Below are 20005 nucleotides of genomic sequence, written 5' to 3' on the forward strand. Positions count from 1 at the left end.
CAGGTGGACACAGCCATGACCTGCCGGATCACTGACAACTGTGATCTGACAGACATCTGCATCACCCGCAGAAATTCTCAGACTCTGTGGGGTGTGTCAACAGGGGTGAGGAGACTGGAAACTGGTGAACTCCACTGTTTTCGAGTGGTGCAGTAATAACAACCTCCTCCTGAAACGTAGCCTATATTAAAGAGATATGCCTCCAAAAATCTGCCACTAAGCTCTGCCAGATCCCTGCACTGAAAATGTAGCAGACTCTACTTTTTGAGGAAGCTTAGATGTTTTAATGTATGCAGTAAATTGTCATCAAACTGAGTGTTTTCAGCAGCAGGCTCATTCAACTCAGTAAGGTACAAAAAGACTAGTGTCTGTCCAGGTGGAGGACGCTTGCACTGGACAACGCACACCCTAATTCTCATGTTCACACTCTTCCCTACAGGGAGAGCCTAAACCTAACCAACTGGTTTTGGAGTGAAAACCTATCTAATGTGGAACCTGGTGCATCAAGGCACCAGCACCAACGACTAGCAGCAAAGTACATGCTTTGGGGGGAAATCGCACTTAAACGGAGGTCAATATTGGTTACTTTTTATGTATATATATTCATAATATGTGCAAATGATTTCATCTGATTGTGACTCATTAATGAAGCGAATAACGGAGGTCTTTGCTTTCTGTATTTCCTCAGATCAATTCATTGTTTTAAATTCAAATACCAGCCTAAATGTTGTTGAATAATAAAGCTTATTTTAAAGACATTTGAGTGATTAATGTGACATTTAATGCTGGTTGTTTTTCTTGGAATTAAAGCATTAAAATCCCAAATCCTCAGCATGTGTTAGTCTGTGCCGTTGAAGAAAAACCATCTCGCTTTGGAGTACAAACACTCCACACAGGATGTGCTCTACATGACATGACCTACAGTTTCACTTATGATGCTCTGGGCAGCAGCCAAATGTTTCAAAGCATTGTCTAAATCTGAACTTTGTAACTCGTACTTCTCTTTCCGTCTGAGTCGGCGTGGACTTTGCGAACCAGGAATCCGTTCTTGTACAGCAGCATTCCGGTGGGCTGCAACTCATCCGACAGGGGCTTCCCGCTGCTGCCTACCCTCTTCATCGATCTGGAGGAGTTGGAGTCACACAGGCTGTCCCCGAGCTCTGAAAACGACTTCCGCAGCTCTTCCTCATCCCTATGAGGAGAAAAAAAAACAGTTCAGACTCCATGGTGATCAACACTTATGTGTCATGTCTCATTAGCATCGCGAATAAACACATCATCATGCATCCTGTCCATTTGCCTCACACTCAGCACAGGACATGAGGTCCGGAGATTTCACACACGTACACATGAGTAATATCGCTGTCCGCTGCTGGTGTCTTGGCACAGCTTCTGCTCTTCAAGACATTTACAAAGCATCATCTCGCTGGGGGAAACCAGAGCGAACAAAGTTTTCTTCAAAGCTTTAATTGTGTGTTTTCCTCTCGCGTTCTCGCTGTGCTCCTGTTCTCCTCAGAACAGAAGTCCACTCTCCTTGATCAAAAAATACCACAGGAAAAGAGTGACACCATCTATCTTGCTCCTGCTTTGAGGTGAAAAACAGGGGCATCTTTACCCAGAGGGACAGCTGCTCTCAGAGATGCCGACACATCACACAGAGGATGCTACAAAACGCTGAGGCTTTAAAGGCTCCTCAAAAAGCTAAGAAAGCATAAACCCTTATTCTGTTTTTAAAATGTAAAAATCTCATCAAGCTGCAAAGTCATTCAAATTCAAGATTGAGCATCAAAGATTTTTTTACACTTAATCTCTGGAAGACTGCATCTTTGTTCTTAAAAAAAAAAGATTTTCATTCAGTTTTTGCTGTTTAGTATTATTCATATCACCCTATTGTTTGGCTGAAAACACCCTTAAATAACAGATTTCTTTTCAATCAGTTAAAAATAAATGTTAGTGCAAAATATTTAACAAATAATTACGTTAAGAAACTGAAGTTTCCTTGCTATACAAGTCTGAGAACAATTTTTCTGTTACTAAAAATAAAATTCCAATTGTATCATTCTTCTTCTTCTTTTTCAAACTGTATATAAAAGATGACCCTAGTGGTGTCACTCACTGATGTCAGCAACTTCAAGTCTCAGCATCAGCATTTTACCTGCTGCCAAGCTGAAGTTGGAGCTAATTAGCTTGCTTTTCAAATTGCATCCATGAACTGTAAAACAAAGAGGGAAGAAATATCTGGTATTTTTGTCACAGACCAAAAAAACTACACATATGCACTCATTAAAATGAGAATACAGACTTTTTGGACTGATCTCTGCCACACAGCAGCCATATTTCTTGTTAGATAACTGCTATAAAACTGTTAGATATGTTGGGTTTTCTCTTTCATCCCTCCCTTGTGTCCCTTTGCATGTTTTTCTTCCTCCTCTCGCTGCACAGATCAGCTGTTTTCCTACTAAGTCACACACAACTTTCCTCTAAGATCGTGGGCTGTTTGTTATCTTTGCACTCCCTCTCACCCACAACCCCTTTCCAATTAGTTTTCTTTCTTTTTTACTGCTTCTGCACCTTCTGTCATTACACAATCATTATTTCATCTGCACGATCACGCAGATACGCACTACAGCCTCACAGTGCACACAGACATAAAGGACTCACACACACACACACACACACACACACACACACACACACACACACACACACACACACACACACACACACACACACACACACACACACAGGTGTGCACATATAATAATATCGCTCATATAAGTTAATGTGCACACGTGATCACACAACACCAAGCACCACTCGGATCTATGTATTTGCACTTTAATGGAAACTCTCACCACACACTTTCTTACACCCAATGGAAGTGTGTTTTTTCTCATTCACACACAGCGCTCAACATTAGCTACACACACACACACAACTATGGGCACACTAAGGTTTATCACATGGAATGTGCATGGTGCTGGCTCCATGTGACCTCAGGCAGATATTATTTTATTACAAGAGACTCATAGACCTGTCACAGCTACAGATGAACTTAAAACACCTGAGTTTTCTCATGTGCTCTCAGCCTGCTATAACCCCAGGCAAAGGGGAGGAGCAATTTTAATACATAAAAATGCTAATTTTACAATCACAGGGTAGATTTCTAATAGTTACATCATTTATAGGTAGCAAAAAGTTTTGTTCTGTCAGTGTATATGGCCCAAATGTTCATGACCCCTTGTTCTTCCACGCTTTTTTTAGTGCACTCTCTGAATACCAAGGTTGCTCATTTGTTCTCAGGGCCGACCTCAATTTTGGACTAAATGAAGAAATGCAGGAACAGCTCTGTTGGCAATCCACAAATATAATTAAACAGTACGTGTGCGATTTCGGACTTTGAGATGCATGGTGTTTCCTTCATCCTTCACCGTAAGGAATATACTTTCTACTCTCGTCTTGATTATTTCCTAGTCAGCAGCTCACTGCTGAGTGACACTTCAGGCACTGAGATAAACCCTATAGCTGTCAGAGATCATGCTCCTGTGTTTTTTTTTAATTCAAATAAATAAAGAGGTCACCAAGTAAAAACTAGAGATTTAAAGATGAAGGTTTTATTAAATATTTTTAAAAAGAGTGGGCTTTATATTTAGACTGCCTGGATCATGAGCATCTGTTCTCTGGGAAGCAGGGGAAGCTGTGATGAGAGGTAAAATAATTTCATTCACATCATAAAAAAGAAAAGAGAAAACAAATATATTCAGGAATGAAAAGAAATCATCAAATCCTTAGAAGAAGCATACGTGTTGTCGCAAAATATGTAAAGCAACACTAGACTTAAATGAAATTTCTAGCTAACCAGTTAAAACTAAAGAAAGATTGAATAAAGACTTAAACTGGGTCTGGGAAAACAGTATATGTGTCACGGTCCTGGGTCGTTTAACCCAGTGCTTTGAGCTTTCTTATATTTTGATATTCATTGTTTATGTTTAAGTCTTAGTTATCTTAAGCTTGTTTTATTTTGCCTGGGTTGCCCTGTTATAGATCATTGTTTATTAGATTCCCCGTGTTTAAGTCTCCCTCACCTTTCATGTGTCATCAGGTTCGCGATGCCATGTCTGCATCTCGTTATGTTTCCTGTTTTATTTTGAAGAGGCTGGTTGTCCCATGTTCATTGTGTTTAGTTTCACTTCCCCTGTGGCGTCATTATGTTCATTCCAGTCAGTCTGCTTCCCCGTGTGTTTCCACTTCCCCTGATCACCTCCTGTGTGTATTTAGTCTGTGTGTTTTCATTCATTCCTTGTCTGGTCGTCTGCTATGTTCATGTCATGTTTCTGGGTTTTTCCCCATGTATCCGTGCCAGATGTTCACTTTAAGGTTATTTTTCCATGTTTAATCTTAGTTCACCCAGTCTAGGTTATTGTTTAGTTTCGCCTTTGCCCTTTTATTTTTGTATTGTTCAACCAGCCTTAAATAAGCAGCTCGTACTTAGTTAAATCAAAGTTTCCTTTTGCGTGTCTGCACTCAGGTCCTCCTTCTCGCTCCACATAGTCAGCCAGACTGTAACAATGTGACCCTGAAACAATAAACAGCACTTTCAGGGACATTTACAAATCTTTATATTCACCAGAGATAAAGCCACCTAAAAACGAAATCGATCACTTTCTCGACAACATAACGCTTCTGAAATCATCAGATCAAACGCTAGCATTGGATTCACTGCTGACATCAGGTGAACTCCAGGAAGCCCTGAAAAGTATGCCCAATAATAAGGCTCCAGGTGCAGATGGATTTCTAGCAGAGGTCTATTCTGGACAATTCTGGCAGCAGTATTCTGAAGAACATCGCAGGAAATCAAGGAACATGGCGGACTACCACCAAATATGAATTCTGCCAACACTAGTCTCCTGCTAAAACCAGGCAAAGACCCTGTATTTCCCACCAGCTGTCGCCCAAACCCTTTATTAACGTTGACCTTAAAAGAGTCTGGACAGCACTCTCAAAGAGATTAGAGACATAACCCCCCTCATAATACATCCTGACCAAACCGGTTTCATAAAAGGTAGGCACTTATCAACAAGTACACCTAGATTACTTAATCTGATAGACTATTCATGTAGTAAAAACACTGAAACTACAATATTGTCTCTAGATGCAGAACATCCTCCAGCTTCTGTCTTCAAAGGGGCACCAGGCTCTGCTTCACTGTTAGCATAAAATGCAAGAACGTAGATAAGTAATAATAAATCTATATTTGGATGATGTGTTACTTTTTCTTCAGGATTCACAAACCACTTTCTCTGAGAAAATGACATTAATAAACTCTTTCTAAAGAGTTTCAGATTATTCGATGAATTAAACATTGAGGGGCTGTGCTGACGGCAGCTGTGGGTCGTCTGCACCATGCCGCCGCCCCTCACTTTGCCCTTTTTCCGTCCCCCGGTCTTGTCCGTTACGGTTGTAATAATACAAAGTACAAAATCCTATTAAAGTTCCAATAAAATATGACAATTATAACAAATGCCAGGCTTGTAAACATATTTATTTCTGCTGTAAATTTGGGCCCTTTAACACTGGAGTCTATAGAGACTTCCTACAGGAACCAGCCTGAGCTGCAGGTTTTGGTGCTACCAGCCTCGTTTGTCAGACATTGATTCTGTTGTTTGACCTCCTATTGCTGTTACTACTTTGATCGTTTTCAGTTAGAGGTTTGGTCCATATTTCTCTAGTCCACATTACTATATGTTTATTATTGCCAAGGATGAAAGCAAAGGGTCTCTTGCCTCTTGCTGCCCTACAGAACTCACTGAAGCCCATTGGGGTATACACATACTCATAGAACTGGGGTTACATCAGTAACAACGACTTTTCTAGCGGCACTTTTATGCAGAATATTTTCCCATGGCCGTCATTCCCAAATGGACAGCTTATAATATCTCAAGCACACATTTAAATTGGAACCATTTTCCATATAAATAACCCATCTTTTCATTTAACTGCTCATGTTACTTTAATGAAGTTTTAATAATTATTATTATTTAATAATAATTTTCATCCAAACCTTTAGAAACACCTCAAATGTAGACCAAATTTATTGTAAAACTGGAAGCACTGTGTTGTCTCAGAGTGTTGTATCATACACCAGGCTTACTCCACCCTTTATTAAAATGAGTTTATGGGCTCGGAGTGTTTTTGGTGGATTTGAAGTTTTGGTGCAGGGTGCACATCGCTCATTAGGAACAGGCCTTGAGGAGCCATCTCTGTAAATGAGAAACCTGAGAAGCTGCTGAGTCGTCGACTGCAGCTTCATTTCTTTCTAACTACCCTCGTGTGAAATGTGTTTCTGAGCGCTGAACTTCCCAGAAAAAAAAGAGTCTCAGTCTGATTAACAACTGAACTCTTCACCCAAAAAGATCAGGTCTGTTTACTACCCACCAACCTTTTTTAAAATGTGTTATTTGGTTTTCTTTTACTGCTTTAAGACATTTTTCTGTTTCATTTTATTTTCTAATCTACTTTTTTCATGTATACCTCTTTTCTTTTAAACATACTGTATTTATGTTTGTATTTACTTATGTTCCAGTTAAACAAATAGTATATAGTCTGTATCGTCTTTCCTATATTTAAAAAAAAAAATTATTCAAAAAGGGCTAGAAGTTATCCAAATAAAATACTTAAAAAATGTAATTCAACCCTTTTTTGAACAAAAACAATAATTTTATTTTCTTTTTAAAAATATTTTTATATACACATTTTATTTTGAACAGAATTCCTACAGTTTGCCTCTCGTCTTGTGTGTCATTTGTTTCTAATTCTAATACAATTTATTTTGAATTTTCCTATTTTTAATTCCTCATTTGACAGGTTAGAATATTTTTTGCCAGTATGAAAAAAACTAACTTTTTATGGTCATATTCACTTTTGTTGTTGTTGTTTTTTTTGTTTATCGTTGTTCATGACAGACAATTACTATTTTCTAAATATTCAGTTTGTAAACAAACCCAACAATGCATGTTGCTACAGCAGCGATAATCCCATTCTCTTCTAAATAATCCTTGACAATGCACTGCATGCATCTTTTGGTGTTTTAAGTGGATTTGTCACATTAAAGAGATGATAGATGCTTTAGGCTGCAGCAGTGAGCCTCTCTGCATCCACCCAGCAAGGTAATATGGCAATTCCACTTGTTACCTCACCAGGCGGCACCCATGCAAAAGTTCAGCCTGAAAATAGAAAATGGCTGTGTGCCGAACCCCCCCGAGACCACGCTATGAGTAACCAACAGTACATAACAGCAGTTAACCCCATGCAGGAGCCGGAGAGAGAAAGAGAAGCAGAGACGGAGCCAATGAGCATGTAGCCTGTTGCCTGGTAACTGCTGGCCTGCCTGAATCCGTCTCCACACAGAGACAAAGTGGAAAGATGGAGAGAGAGAGGTGGAGGGGGGTGGATGAGTGGAGGAGAAAGATAGAGGAGTGACAGAGACGGAGGGGGGAGAAAAGACAAAGCTGATCGTTCTCAGATGGCAGAACATTTAACATGAGTGAGAAAGAAGGTGAGAAAGAAGAGAGGAGAGGAAAAGATGAAAGGGAAAACGGGAGACAAAGGATAGGGCTGAGGGCAGAGATGAAAGGAAAGAAACACAACAGAAGGTAAAAAGATGACAAGAAGAGGAATTCTGGCGAAGAATGGAAAATTTAAGGAAACAAAGCAAATATAGTAATAACAGTGAAGGAAAAAGAAGTCCAGGAGAGGAGGTGAGGAACAGAGAGGGTAAGAAAAAAAGGAAATACAGCAGTACTGTATTTAAGAAGGAAAATACAACAGAGGTCAGCAAAGGAAGGACAAAAGAAGGGCAACATGAAAGATGAATGAATGAAGACAGAAACAAAAACAAAGGGAAAGAACAAAAGGCAGAGATGAAGAGATGACAAGAAACGGAACAGGAAAACTGAAGAAAGGAAAATAAATAAAAAACTATAACAAAGGGAAAAAAGTCTAAAAGGAGGAGGAGTCAGAGGTAAAGGGAAGACATGAAATTAGAAAGGGAAGGAAGGAAAAGGAAAGAGATCTGCTGTGTTTCACTGACTATGAGTCACTGTACCAAAACACTCCAAACACAGTCAAGTGAAAAAGGACAATAATTCATAAAAAACACTCTTATAGGCGGCAAAGCATTTCCTCATTCACACAGGCTTTAAATTACCTGTGCAATACCCTCAGACAAAGTCTTATTTTGAAAAGATGGGACTGACCATAAATGAGTTTTTGTAGCCTCTTCATTCTTTTCTACTTTGACAGACAGACATTGACAGACACATGCAGTCCTTCCTGCAGCGCCCCCGGTGTGTGGATGTCTGCATTTACAGCTTGTTTACATTTTTTTTAAATAAAAAAAATTAAGTGGTAGGTATTCCCCACTCCAGATGGGACAAATACATGAAATGAGTTGGAGATAAAACGACTTTTTGCATTAATAAAAGTGTATTATACTCCCCAATTCAAATTCAAGGCCTTTAAAAAGTTTTATTCCACTACCAAAAAGTCTTCACTTTCATGCAAGAGAAGCTTTTTTTTAAGTGTATAAAAGGAAAAAGCGGGAGGAGACAAAGGCTTTCTCAGGTTCTGAGCCTAAACTGTTAGAGTAAACAAGACGCCTGGAATTACAGACATATTTCATTCAGTATCACAGCATCAGGTGTATGCAGGTGAGCGGTGACGGCTGCAGACAATAATAAGACACGATGATTAGAGCCAGCGAGGACATAGGAAAGCTGAGATTAACAGAATAAAAGGAATAATAGAACAGGAAGGTCTCATCTCCCTGCCTCACTTCATGTACAGCATGCTTCATTCCCCCGGCTCATTATATCCTACTATCCTGCCATTCTTTTCTATCCAGGGATCCACTTCCCCCCATATCTCCGACTTGTTGCGTCTCCCTTTCACAGCACAATGCCCACCGCCTCTCCCTCTGCTCTCTATCCACCCCCGCTACTGAATGAGGAACCATGTGTATACGTCTGTGTTGTATCTGTGAGCGAGCGAGTGAAGAACATGTGGGTGCATCCAACTGCACCGCTGAGAGTGGCCATGTGCACGTCTCTCTCTGCGGGGGTGTGAAATAACATCCATTGCAAAAGAAAAGAAAAACAGAATAGAGCACAAACACACACCTGTGATGGGACACTAGATTTCACATAATCGCAGCGAGTGGTTTGTTTTAGAGTGTGAATATCACGCGCAGAGAAGGGTTTTATTTTAAAATAAGGGAGTAAATTAGTAAATCGATACTGGAACAAGCTAAATATAGAAAAGAACTGCAAACACACAAACCAGCCTGTATAAGAACAAACAGGAACAAGGTTCTGCCCCCAGGGCTCGATCATTACGCTGTGAGCTCAGTAAGCAGCTTTAAAAGGTGTCACTGTAGCTCAGGAGGTCATCTGCTTATCGGAAGGTTGGTGGTTCGATACCTGGCTGCTCCGGTCTGCGTGCCAAAGTATCCTTGGGCAAGATACTAAACCCAAGTTGCTCTCTGATGCATCCATCCGAGAGTGAATGTTAGAAAGCACTTAGGTAGAAAAAGAATGGGAAATGTGTTTATATAAATGAGGCATATTTACAGGTAGAAAAGCACTATATAAGAACCAGTCCATTTATCAAAAGCACAGAGATAATCGGATATAATCCTAATTCGGACACACCCATGGCTCATGAGCTAGTTTTATCCTAAAAATGTGTTAACAGAAATTCCAAATCTTTCCAGGGATGGCAGGTTGGGAAACTTTGATGTTATTTATGTTATTTTTATTTGTGTTGTTGCGGGTCCAGCGACAAACTCTCCACAAAAGATGGTCTGATTGTGAAGCTAGTGATGGTGTGCTTTAAGCCTGCATTCTTTCTAATGGCCAGCAGGGGGCTCTCAGCTTTGTCAATCAGTGACCTCAGGAAACACTTTCCTGATGAGTTTATGATATTAGTCACTATTTTTAAGAATTAGCAAGTAAAACATGCTTTTGATGTTGCTCCTTGTCACACCTGGTTTAAAAAATGCTGACCATGTTTATATGAAAAGGTCATTTCATGCCCGTCTTATGCAGTTGTGGTCACAAGTCCATGATTATGAATGTCATGGTAGTTTTGGGCTTTTAATGATTTCTTGGAGTGCTTGTATGGCAGAGTTTAAAAAAACAAGAACTGGGTGCATGAGTTTGAATTCATTTTTGATTTTGTCTAATCTACACAGGCTCAAATATATACGTGGAGGCCCAGTAACATGTGGCTAAATGTCCCTTAGCAACAGCATTCATGTCCATTATGAGTGGATGTAAACTTCTGTATGTATTGATAGGTCTGTGCAGGAGCACAGAGATTCACAGATGGTGCAGAGGGAGATTGCTGCAAACATTTAGAAAAGATCCATGAATATTAAGTTTCTTGCTTCGCTTTCTTCTGTTTGCATTCAAGGGTTAAAGAGGCAATTTTTCTTTTATTTTTGAGCAGCGACACTTTTATCATTTAGGACAAGACTGCAGCGACTTCAGCTCACCTTAAGTATAATGCTTGAGTTCCCAGAAATGTAAATAAGCACACAGCCACACGGACCTTAACATCTGCAACACATCTGTTTGGCCCTAATATGTGATGTAAACAGAGTATACTGATTAGAATGAGGGTAATGCTCAGTGAAAGTAAATGTGATTCTATCCAGCTTGCTGATTATGCTAATGCAACAGCTAGTATTCCTGTGCAGACATGTGGCTTTTTCTTCATTTTTATAGCGCTGACAATCTCGGTCTGTTGTGAAGGCTTCTCCTCTTCCTGCCTTTGAGGAAGAGTTGTTAAATATCTATTAGACCCAAGTTCAACATGAACAACTCAGTTGCATTTGTGACCGCAGAGCAATGCAGACACACCAGCTTACAATGACATGGATTCAGAGCTGTAAAATAAATAAAAATTTGGTTAATTTTAAGTTTAACCGCAGTTTGAAGGTTACCAATCAATGAGCCAGGCTCCGAGAAAGATTCCTGAATATTAAGGCGGATGAATCTTGTCCATAAGTGTCAGAGTTCCAAAGCAGATTCCATTGCAAAGATCTCTGCCGGCTAAAGCATTAAAAATGAACAACAGACTTCTGTGGGCTGAATCTCTTCATCTGTAACCGGTTTTGTTTGGAGGTGGATTCTCCTTCGCTCTGTGGTGTTTACGTGTCTAAAAATGACATCTCTTCTATCCCAGCGAGGCCTCCTGTGCGGTGGCAGTGTTTAAATAGCTGTCTATATGTCAGCGGAGATGTTTGAACTGGATTGCCTGCCTCTCTGCGGATCTCCTCCGCAATCTGCTCCTCTGACCACTTTTGTTCAGCTGCTTCGGGAGCGCTGCAGCTGCTATTTTTGGAAAGGTAGTGGGAGGCTGTGGTCACACCTTTGTACAGGATGCAGGTAAAGAGACGTTGAAATGGAGCTGCCTTGTTCTCGTTCTCTTTTGAATTTTTTTTCTTTTGCTTTTCATGCATCCAAAATGCAACATGTTCACAAGCATACATGTGATTTCTGCCTATACATACACTAATGTGTGCATTTTATCTGCCTGTCACTGTGTGTGTTTGCTGCCGAGAGAATGCAGGGAGGAAAGAGCATCGTGGTAGCTATGGAGTCGTATCCATGGTGCCGTAACTATGGCAACAAAGCTTGGAAAGCTGGCGACTTAATTGGCATCTCTGAGGCGCCGTGGAGCTGTGATCCAGAATAGCAACCCTTGACACACTAATGTTTCCTTCACATGCCAAACAACACTAGCGTCATCACTGAGGATGCAAACAAGCTGATCAATATCCCGTATTGTTTCCTGCCCTCCAGTCTGTGTGTGAGAATAAAAAGCACAGAATGTATGGAAGACTCAAACTACCAAAATCGAAATTGGAAAAGCCAATAAATAAAGAATAAAAATAAAAAACAAAAGAAGTTGTTAATTCATTTTAAAAACATGGAATAAATTCATATTAATTTTGTGTTTTAAATTAGATTTTTTCCACATTTGTTTTTATCATTTCAATTTTATTAATACAAATATTTTTGTAACTTTCTAAACGTAATTATTTTCTGTCTTTCCATTATTTTCTCCAAATTGATTTATCTATGAATTTCCTTTGTTTCTTTTTTGTTTTGAGGCCTTGTATGGAGGCCCAGTATGGGGGCCTAAAGCTGCCAATATGAAAAAAATAAACAACTACATAAATGATTATTTGTAAACAAAATAAGAAAAGAAATGAAGATGTGAGTTAAAAATAAGACTCTACTTTATTTATTCATTAGTATTTAGCTCAAAGATAAATGACTTACTAAAAAAATGACAGGCCATTACATGTATCAGAAACAATAAACAAAACAAATTATACATGATAATATTATTATTGATTTATATTGATTTATATTTTTGTATTAAAAATATAAGCTAAAAGGATATCTTTAAAATAGTTTAAATAAATAAACTAATGTTCAATTTATTCAATTTATCAACACAATAATAAAGTTAATAATAAGGTCATTTGTTTTTAAAAAATGATTATTTTTTTATATTATTTATTATTTTATTATTCTTTCATGCATTTACATCTGCACAGAAGACATCACCGACAGCTTAGCTCCCCATTTGAGGCAACCAATAAATAAATAGGTAATTATAAAAAAATTGCACATCAGTAAATTTAATCATATCAATTCCAAATATACTGAAATACTGAATGATTTATTAACCAATTTATATATTTCTTTATTTTTTAAAAATTGGGTACATTTGGTCCTCCACAGATGGGAAACCATAATGAATTAAAAACAGCTTAAGATAATAATATTTACATTAGGTCAATTTAAAAAGACTTACAATGTCCACTGCAGCTTCTGGTTCTTGATTGAGTTGTAGAGAGCCTGTAGAGGAAACAAGAAAATCACATTTAGGAAAAATATTAGCAGTGTACAGGTGGACAATTGATCAGATAATGCAGCGCGCGAGTAAAACACATAGGCAGGTTTGTGGTGGTTTTCTGTGAAAACTGCGCAGTAAGCAAGCTGGCTTTATTCAATAAACTGTGGTCAGAGAAATGGCATCCCTTTTCATGCTGCTCAAACTTCCCTTTGCATGAGCTTTACTCATTTTCTTAGCCACACAATCCATCGATCATCCAATCAGTCAGCCACCATCACCACTGCATCAGTAACAAAGCCATTATTCGCCAAGCACCCAGGCCTTTCAATGAATGGACGGGCAAATCAATCAGCCAATAAATAATTTAGACATATGCATCGACCCACATGGAGGAAATTTAAGTTACAGTCTGGGAGCAAAAAGCATAACAAAGACATTAGATCACCGCAACTAACCAGGCCTTCAGTATTTGTAATGTGATGAGTGGAATTTCTCTTTTTATTGGAAAGAGTTTGTACCAAACTCAACATAATGAAACTTGTTGGGAAAGAGGAGCATAGGCAATGCGAACAAATAAAATCCAATAAACCCAAATAAATTATAAGCACATATTTCAAATGTTTACTGGTTACAATTTTTCTTATTTTTTTATTGTTGTAAAAAACAAAATTCTTGACTAAATAATTTTATTTACTCACATAATAAGTGACACGCAAACTCTTTCTACACAAACAGGAGTTGAGCACAGGTATTTTAACTGTAATGACATCACATCAAGTAACCAACTATCAATGGGCCAAAATGACTCATTTGTAGGATTTATGCACCTGTAACACCTTATATAAGCATGGCATCAATTTAACTAATTTATATCCACTAAGTGTTCATCATGATACATCATTATCCATAATGAAGGTGCCTAGCAACCATCTAACAATGAGCTAAAATCACAGACAAACAGTACCCTAGCAGGGACTCACACCTCTGATTTGCACTGGGGATGTGTCATGGGTTTGAAATGTGGTTATGTTTATTTTTCATTCTGCTCCCTCTACCCTGTTATCAGTTTTACTTCCCGTCTCTGCTTTTATCTTTTATTGTCGCTCCTTTTTTCAATTAGTCAGTGTAAATACACAAACTGTGTAGCTCTTCCCATTTTCTTCCCCAGTCTTTATTCATAGTTCCTTCAGGAAGACTTTCATTAGCTTACTTTCTTATTTTAATGGGCTCCTAAAATAAGGGCAGGAATTTTAACATGTCTTATTTAATCCATTTTAGGTATCTAGTGAATGTATGCGAGTACGCGTTAAAATAGAGAAATGTTATTAAAGCTTGGTGTTACTCAAAAAAGGCTTCTAGGTTTTCTCAAATTTGTCAGACCTTTGACGCCCCTGCTAACTGTTTACCTGAAAACTTCTGTTTCTTCCTGATTACATTTTTGGGTTTAGGATTTTACATTTCCTGGATTTAGGTCCTTTTCCTTCCTGATAAATGTGATAAATCAAAGCAAAAATTGTAGAGAAAAAAAATCCAGAGAAGTGTTTTGTATCCGTTTGCTTGCTGATTCTCCACATCCTTTGCACCAGTTATCATTTTTAGGTCATTACTTCCTCTCACAGCAAACACAGTCTTTTACTTATATTATCATCATGATCAGCACAAGATGAAAACAAAAAAACAGAGGCAAAGATGGGTTTTAATGAGGGATGCGGTCAGCTGCTGCTTCTCTGATCTGAGAGTTGGCACATTTGGCTTTAGTTTCCTCAAAATCTGTAGTGACAGTCAGGACCATTAGACACTTCTCCTTCAGCTCCCCACACACCTCAATGACATCGGCCTCGGCCAGCTGAATGTGACACATAGCAGCTTAGTTTCACAGCCGGGCTGCTGCAGAGGAGCGGGGTCAGAGGAGGCAGCAGGAGGCCATCGGGCTGTAGAGTTTAAGGCAGTGAGTGCAGCTGAAAGACAGATGTGCCGGCTGAGGTGATGGAGAGGACACTTACGGGCAGTTCATCTCTGAATTCCTCGTGGATCAATACCACGCGTCTTCTTAAGAAACCTCAAACTAAAACCAGTTTCATTACACATATTAAGCCGCTGGTTGTCACTCACGTTTTAGACTTTCAACCTAAACCGACTTAATGATGGTGTTTGATTCAGTGATCTAATCAGATTCATTCGCAGCTTTGAAACTGGGCCTAATCACAAATACTTCCAGAGTGCCATGAATATTGATGACCACCCAGAGGAGACCGTTACAGATTTAGGTCTGTTTTGCTCCTGCTGCTGTAAAACTCTCGAGTTATGTTTCAAACTTAACTGCGCTCATGCATTTTAATAGTCACGACAGACAGGGAAGATCTTCCTGGGATGCCCGAGTAGGAGACAAACTGCTACGGTAGCAAAAATCCGACCAACATCAAATATTAACAGTGAATTTGTAAGCAGTAAAAGTGCAGTGATGTGACTGCAGAAGTTTACGTGTACAACTGAGGAAAACTGCTTGTTTTCAAAAGATTCAAAATGCTGACAACAAAAGGACATGCATGTGTCATTCCCATGGTTACAAAATACTAAAAATTAGAGGTTTCAATCACTCAACAAAGAGTTTTGTTGGTTTTGTCCTTAGCCAGTAATAGAGCCAGGTTTGGACTTTCTTATTAAAAAGTAAAATGATTCTGTTTTTCTCAAAGATCTGGATCAGAGGTATTTCATATCAATATTTCACTTCTGATGAGCTTTTAAATCTTATTCAGTAACATATAAGGCTGTTATCTACCCTCTCATTTGGTTCTGAATAAGTGTAGTATGGTGAAAAGGAGATTTTAAAGTATTTTTCATTATAATATCCCAAGATTTCTCATTTAGGGTCACGCTTGTGGAACTTTTAGTGAGTAAATCTGAAGAAATTTCAAAAATAGCCTGGAGCTTCAAGTATGCGTAATATTCTACATTTGCCTCCACTTCAGCATAGCTCTGATTTGCATGCTGCATGTGCAGAAACTGTGTCACAGCTGAGTCTATTTGGTGAGTTATTTCTGAAGAATATGTTTTATTTGTATTTCCCCTGATTGTAAATCCTGAGGGATCGACGGTGTTGAGAGTCATTGAGTCTGAAGGCTTACTCAGACAAAGATGGATGCTCGTCACCTTCACCTACTTGCTCCATCAACGTCACCAAGTGGCAACAGATGAGAGCCATTAGCCTTGAGTGATGGTGTTAAGCGGCGCCCTGTACTGAGCCATGCTATACGTGCTGTCGGGTCTGGCAGAAATCCAGCCGCCTTCATCAACCGCTCTGCACTCCACATGTATACAAGCAGCACAGGTGGTAAATCAAACAGTAAACACACGCTCTCTCAGATATAGGGGTACAATAAAAGGCCGTTTCTGTCCCTACAGGTGCAATCTGCATAAATATACACACTCTGTAGGTAATTGCCAGACCTTCTCAGGGCAAAAAAAGGACACACACATATTTCTTACCATTTCAAGTACATATTTGAACACTTTGCTTTAGATTTAAAGGTGTAATATCAGGAGGCGACGTATAGAAATAGGCATAAAATCCTTGATATCTATTTGGATAACTTCTAGTACAGTTTGAGCTGTCTGTACGACTAAAAAAAGTCGTATGCAACTAAAAGTTTATGAATGAATAAGAACAAAAATATATCTAAAAAAAAATAATAGGAATCCCTGGGCCAAATGCAGTCCATCCTTTAATCCATCCATTAAGGTACAAACCACAAGGGTACAAGTAAGTACGCCAGTCAAGGGTGCAATGGGAGTATCTTAGAGGCTATAGCGAAGTTTTACCCCGTCAGATATACAATTAGCTAGGCTTTTATCAGCTTTCATAAACTGGATTTTTTCATCCAGCTCATATATCATGAGAAAAACAGAAAAAAATACTTGAAATAATAAATAAAGACATACATTCCTGGGTACCCACGTGCCCAATTTTGGACATCAAGGTGCAAAACTGTCATCAAAAGTTCAGGATTTCTGTGAGTTCCAAACAATCTGGGTACAGTTAAATAAGCTGCTGTGCTCGAAATGTATAATCAGCAAGGCTGCTATAAACTAGCCAGTGTTCGTCTATCGGCCCTGATTGAGCTTCCTGTCATCGACTTTCTGAGAAAATTAGACTTCATTTTAGATTGTTATTAACCCCAGATAGAGTAAATAATTTCTTTCTGAGAACAGTTTAATAGAACAAAAGTTATATATTCGAATTGTCTGAACTGACGGTTAGGATTGAGGTCTTGGACCATCAAGTATAATTACATACGAAGCCCTACATAGCCAAGCTCTTGTTTATATAATATACCTGCTGAGACCTTATTCCAGCGACCTCTCTAACAGCTGATTGGGGCCCTTTAAATGTTTCACTTTCTTACTTTAAATCGAGCTTTTGCAGCTGCAGAATTAATCAGATTTCAAACAACTGCTTAAAATGTATTTTATAGGTTAACTGTAACGACTCCCACTTTCAGACCATTTCTTCTGCTTAAACATGTGTGTGCATGTACTCTATGTTCACATCCTTAATGTGTTTTCTCAAATCTGCTATGTTTGAAAGACAAATAAAGTTATTACCGATATTTGCTGTACAGTGCAGGTTTAGGCTGTAAACAGATGTGTGGCTTTGAATGGCACTGAGCACTTGTGACATGAGCATGAAATGGAAAAATGATTCATCTCTTTTGTGCTGCAGAATACATCATTTTAAATGAACAGCATGGTTTTAAGTACCTTCCTCCTCTTCCTGGCCTGTGGGTGGTTCTGTCCGTCCTGAGCTTTGCCCAACAGGTCTGGGAATACCAGGGGTTTGAGTGAACGCGAGCGCGGGGTTCTGGGATACCGGAACGGGTCCATCATCCGGAAGTCCCTGCCGTATCGCACGGTGCAAAGAGAGCGTGAGCGCAGGCGCCCCGCCGAGTGCAAGCTGTTGACACCAATCATGGTGACGGATTACACAGAAGTGTCTGAAGATCAGTGGAAACCAACCCAGATGATTCAATTCTTATTTTTAAGTCTTGCAGAAACCACGCTTCTTAAAAAATAAAAAGAGTAAAAAAGTTGATCCGAGTGTGAAATGAGGTGCTGGATGGAGTCCAGTAGACGCCGCGAGTGCCAACAGACAGCTGGGAGCGAATTCAGCTATTACAGATAGCAGCCGGCGATCAGCAGAGGCCGCGGAGGGAGGCAACACATCATCAAGCTGCTGTCAAGTGAGTCAACAGCATCGGCAGACCGTGCTCTCAGCCCCAACGGTCTCATCCCTGGATGTCTTGATCAACACTCGCCAGGCCCACCTGATGCTGAATTATTGATAAGACAGCCATGTATTATATATCCTGTGAGGAGGAAACCAGGCTCCCTGATGCAGGTGAGAAGCAGTCACAACTTTTACCTGGATTGTCTTTTAAAGATTGAAGGGAAAGCTGCACCAAGGACATAAAGTGCCTCTCTCTGCAGCAAACAAGACAGTGGCAGCAGGTTACAGGCATGAATCCTTAAACATGCACTCAAAAAACAAAACAAAAAAAACCACACACACAAAAGAAACCAAAGCTGACACTCTCACAGATGGCAGAGGTGAGAACGGACAGCCAGCGTGAAACAGATGGGCGCAAAATGTGGAAAATGTGGAGGTAGAAAACACACGAGGAGCTCTTTCTGCTCACGGGAACGCAAACACACTACAACAGAGGGAGACAGAGAGGGATGCGAGGGAGGGAGAGGGGGGGACGGCCGCCCTCGGACTTCAGAGCAGGGATTCCAAAGAGAGCCCTCGATTTCGTCACAAGTCCGGAGAAGCGATACAAACAGAATAAAATTCAGAATTCAGAATCGAGGGGCAGAAACGCAGCGGGGAGAAGACGGCACGGTCCTGTTGCTCCCGCTGTAAAATGGATACCGTCGGTTCAACAGTCACAGTGCCGACTCTCAGGTTTTCTCTCACTTCTTCCTCCTGCTCTGTCCATGAGTAGAGGTCCGCTGTCATCCTTTACTCCTTCATCCCCCCCTCCCCTCCAACTCTGCTGTCTGCGATCCACTTCTCTCAGTCAGTATTTTCTTTCACACTCTCTTCGCGCTGGTTTTAGCCTCTTCCCACCGCACATTCGGCGGGTGTGGGTGTCTGAGTGGAAAAAAACGCAGCTCTCCTGCTGCTGATGTCTTTCATGCCTTCCTTATCTTTCTTTGTTGAGTCCCAATTTTAGTCCTTTTCATCCAATGCTTTCCTTCTTCCCTTCTCCCCGCTGCTGCTGCCGCTGCTGCCACTGCCGCTGGAGGAGGTGGAGGAGGAGGAGGAGAGGAAGGCTGGCTGCCTGAATCGCAGAGCGAAAAAGACACTGATAGGGACAGTGCTCTCTCTCTCTCTCTCTCTGCCTCTCCCTCGCTCTTGCTTCATCAATGCGTACCTCCCTCCCTCCTTCTCTCAGTCATCACCAGCAAATCACAGTCTTCCTACTGCCTCTTCCATGCGTACACGCTAGCAGGCGAGGTCATACACAAAGACACCTTTTTAAAAATATGTTTGGTCTGGCAATTAGTATGCAGTGGTGGTAAGGTGAGAGAAAAGAGGAACAGGTGCACAAAACAGTGAGGAGTTCAGGATTTTTAAGAAAAATAATTATTTGGCTCCGCGTCCTTGAAATCAGCATTAATAACAGGGGATTCGAGCATCACGACCTCTGCCTTTGAAAGCTGCTCAATCCACAAAGCACCAGACCTCCTCAGCTCCTCCTACAGGTGCTGCGCCCACAGGAAAATCAGTTAAGGCTCGGCCACCATGCGCTCCAACGAGCCTGGCTCCCGGTGTCTTGGTATGCACCAGGCTTCTTGAATCCTTGTTCACAAGTGTTCCCTTGAATCCTGGGAACACTTGTGTACGCCCTCCACCATGTTAAGCTTGTGATTCATTGATACTGAGGAGCTGGGCACTCAAGTAGTAGTAGTGCTACCTTTCCTCTTCAAAAACAGCCAATGGAGATGGTTCAACATCTGAACGTGACGCCTCCTGCATGCCTCCCAGATAAGGTGCCGGTCCTAGATCAGGAGTGGG

General features: G+C 40.2%; 1 protein-coding gene across 2 annotated transcripts in view; it reads right to left on the bottom strand.

Moving 5' to 3' along the window:
- Positions 1-20005, bottom strand: part of LOC308390896 (uncharacterized protein) — a 103387-nt gene that overhangs the window by 12859 nt on the left and 70523 nt on the right. For both annotated transcript variants that reach the window (XM_080873238.1, XM_080873237.1), the window contains exons 11-12: positions 12889-12932; positions 999-1192 (exon numbers count right to left, since the gene is read on the bottom strand). In XM_080873238.1, coding sequence (XP_080729364.1) covers positions 999-1192; positions 12889-12932 — 238 coding nt within the window. The remainder of the gene's footprint in view (positions 1-998; positions 1193-12888; positions 12933-20005) is intronic.

This window comes from Rhamphochromis sp. 'chilingali' (genome assembly GCF_963969265.1).
Source record: "Rhamphochromis sp. 'chilingali' genome assembly, chromosome: 22".
Classification (NCBI taxonomy): Eukaryota; Metazoa; Chordata; class Actinopteri; order Cichliformes; family Cichlidae; genus Rhamphochromis; species Rhamphochromis sp. 'chilingali'.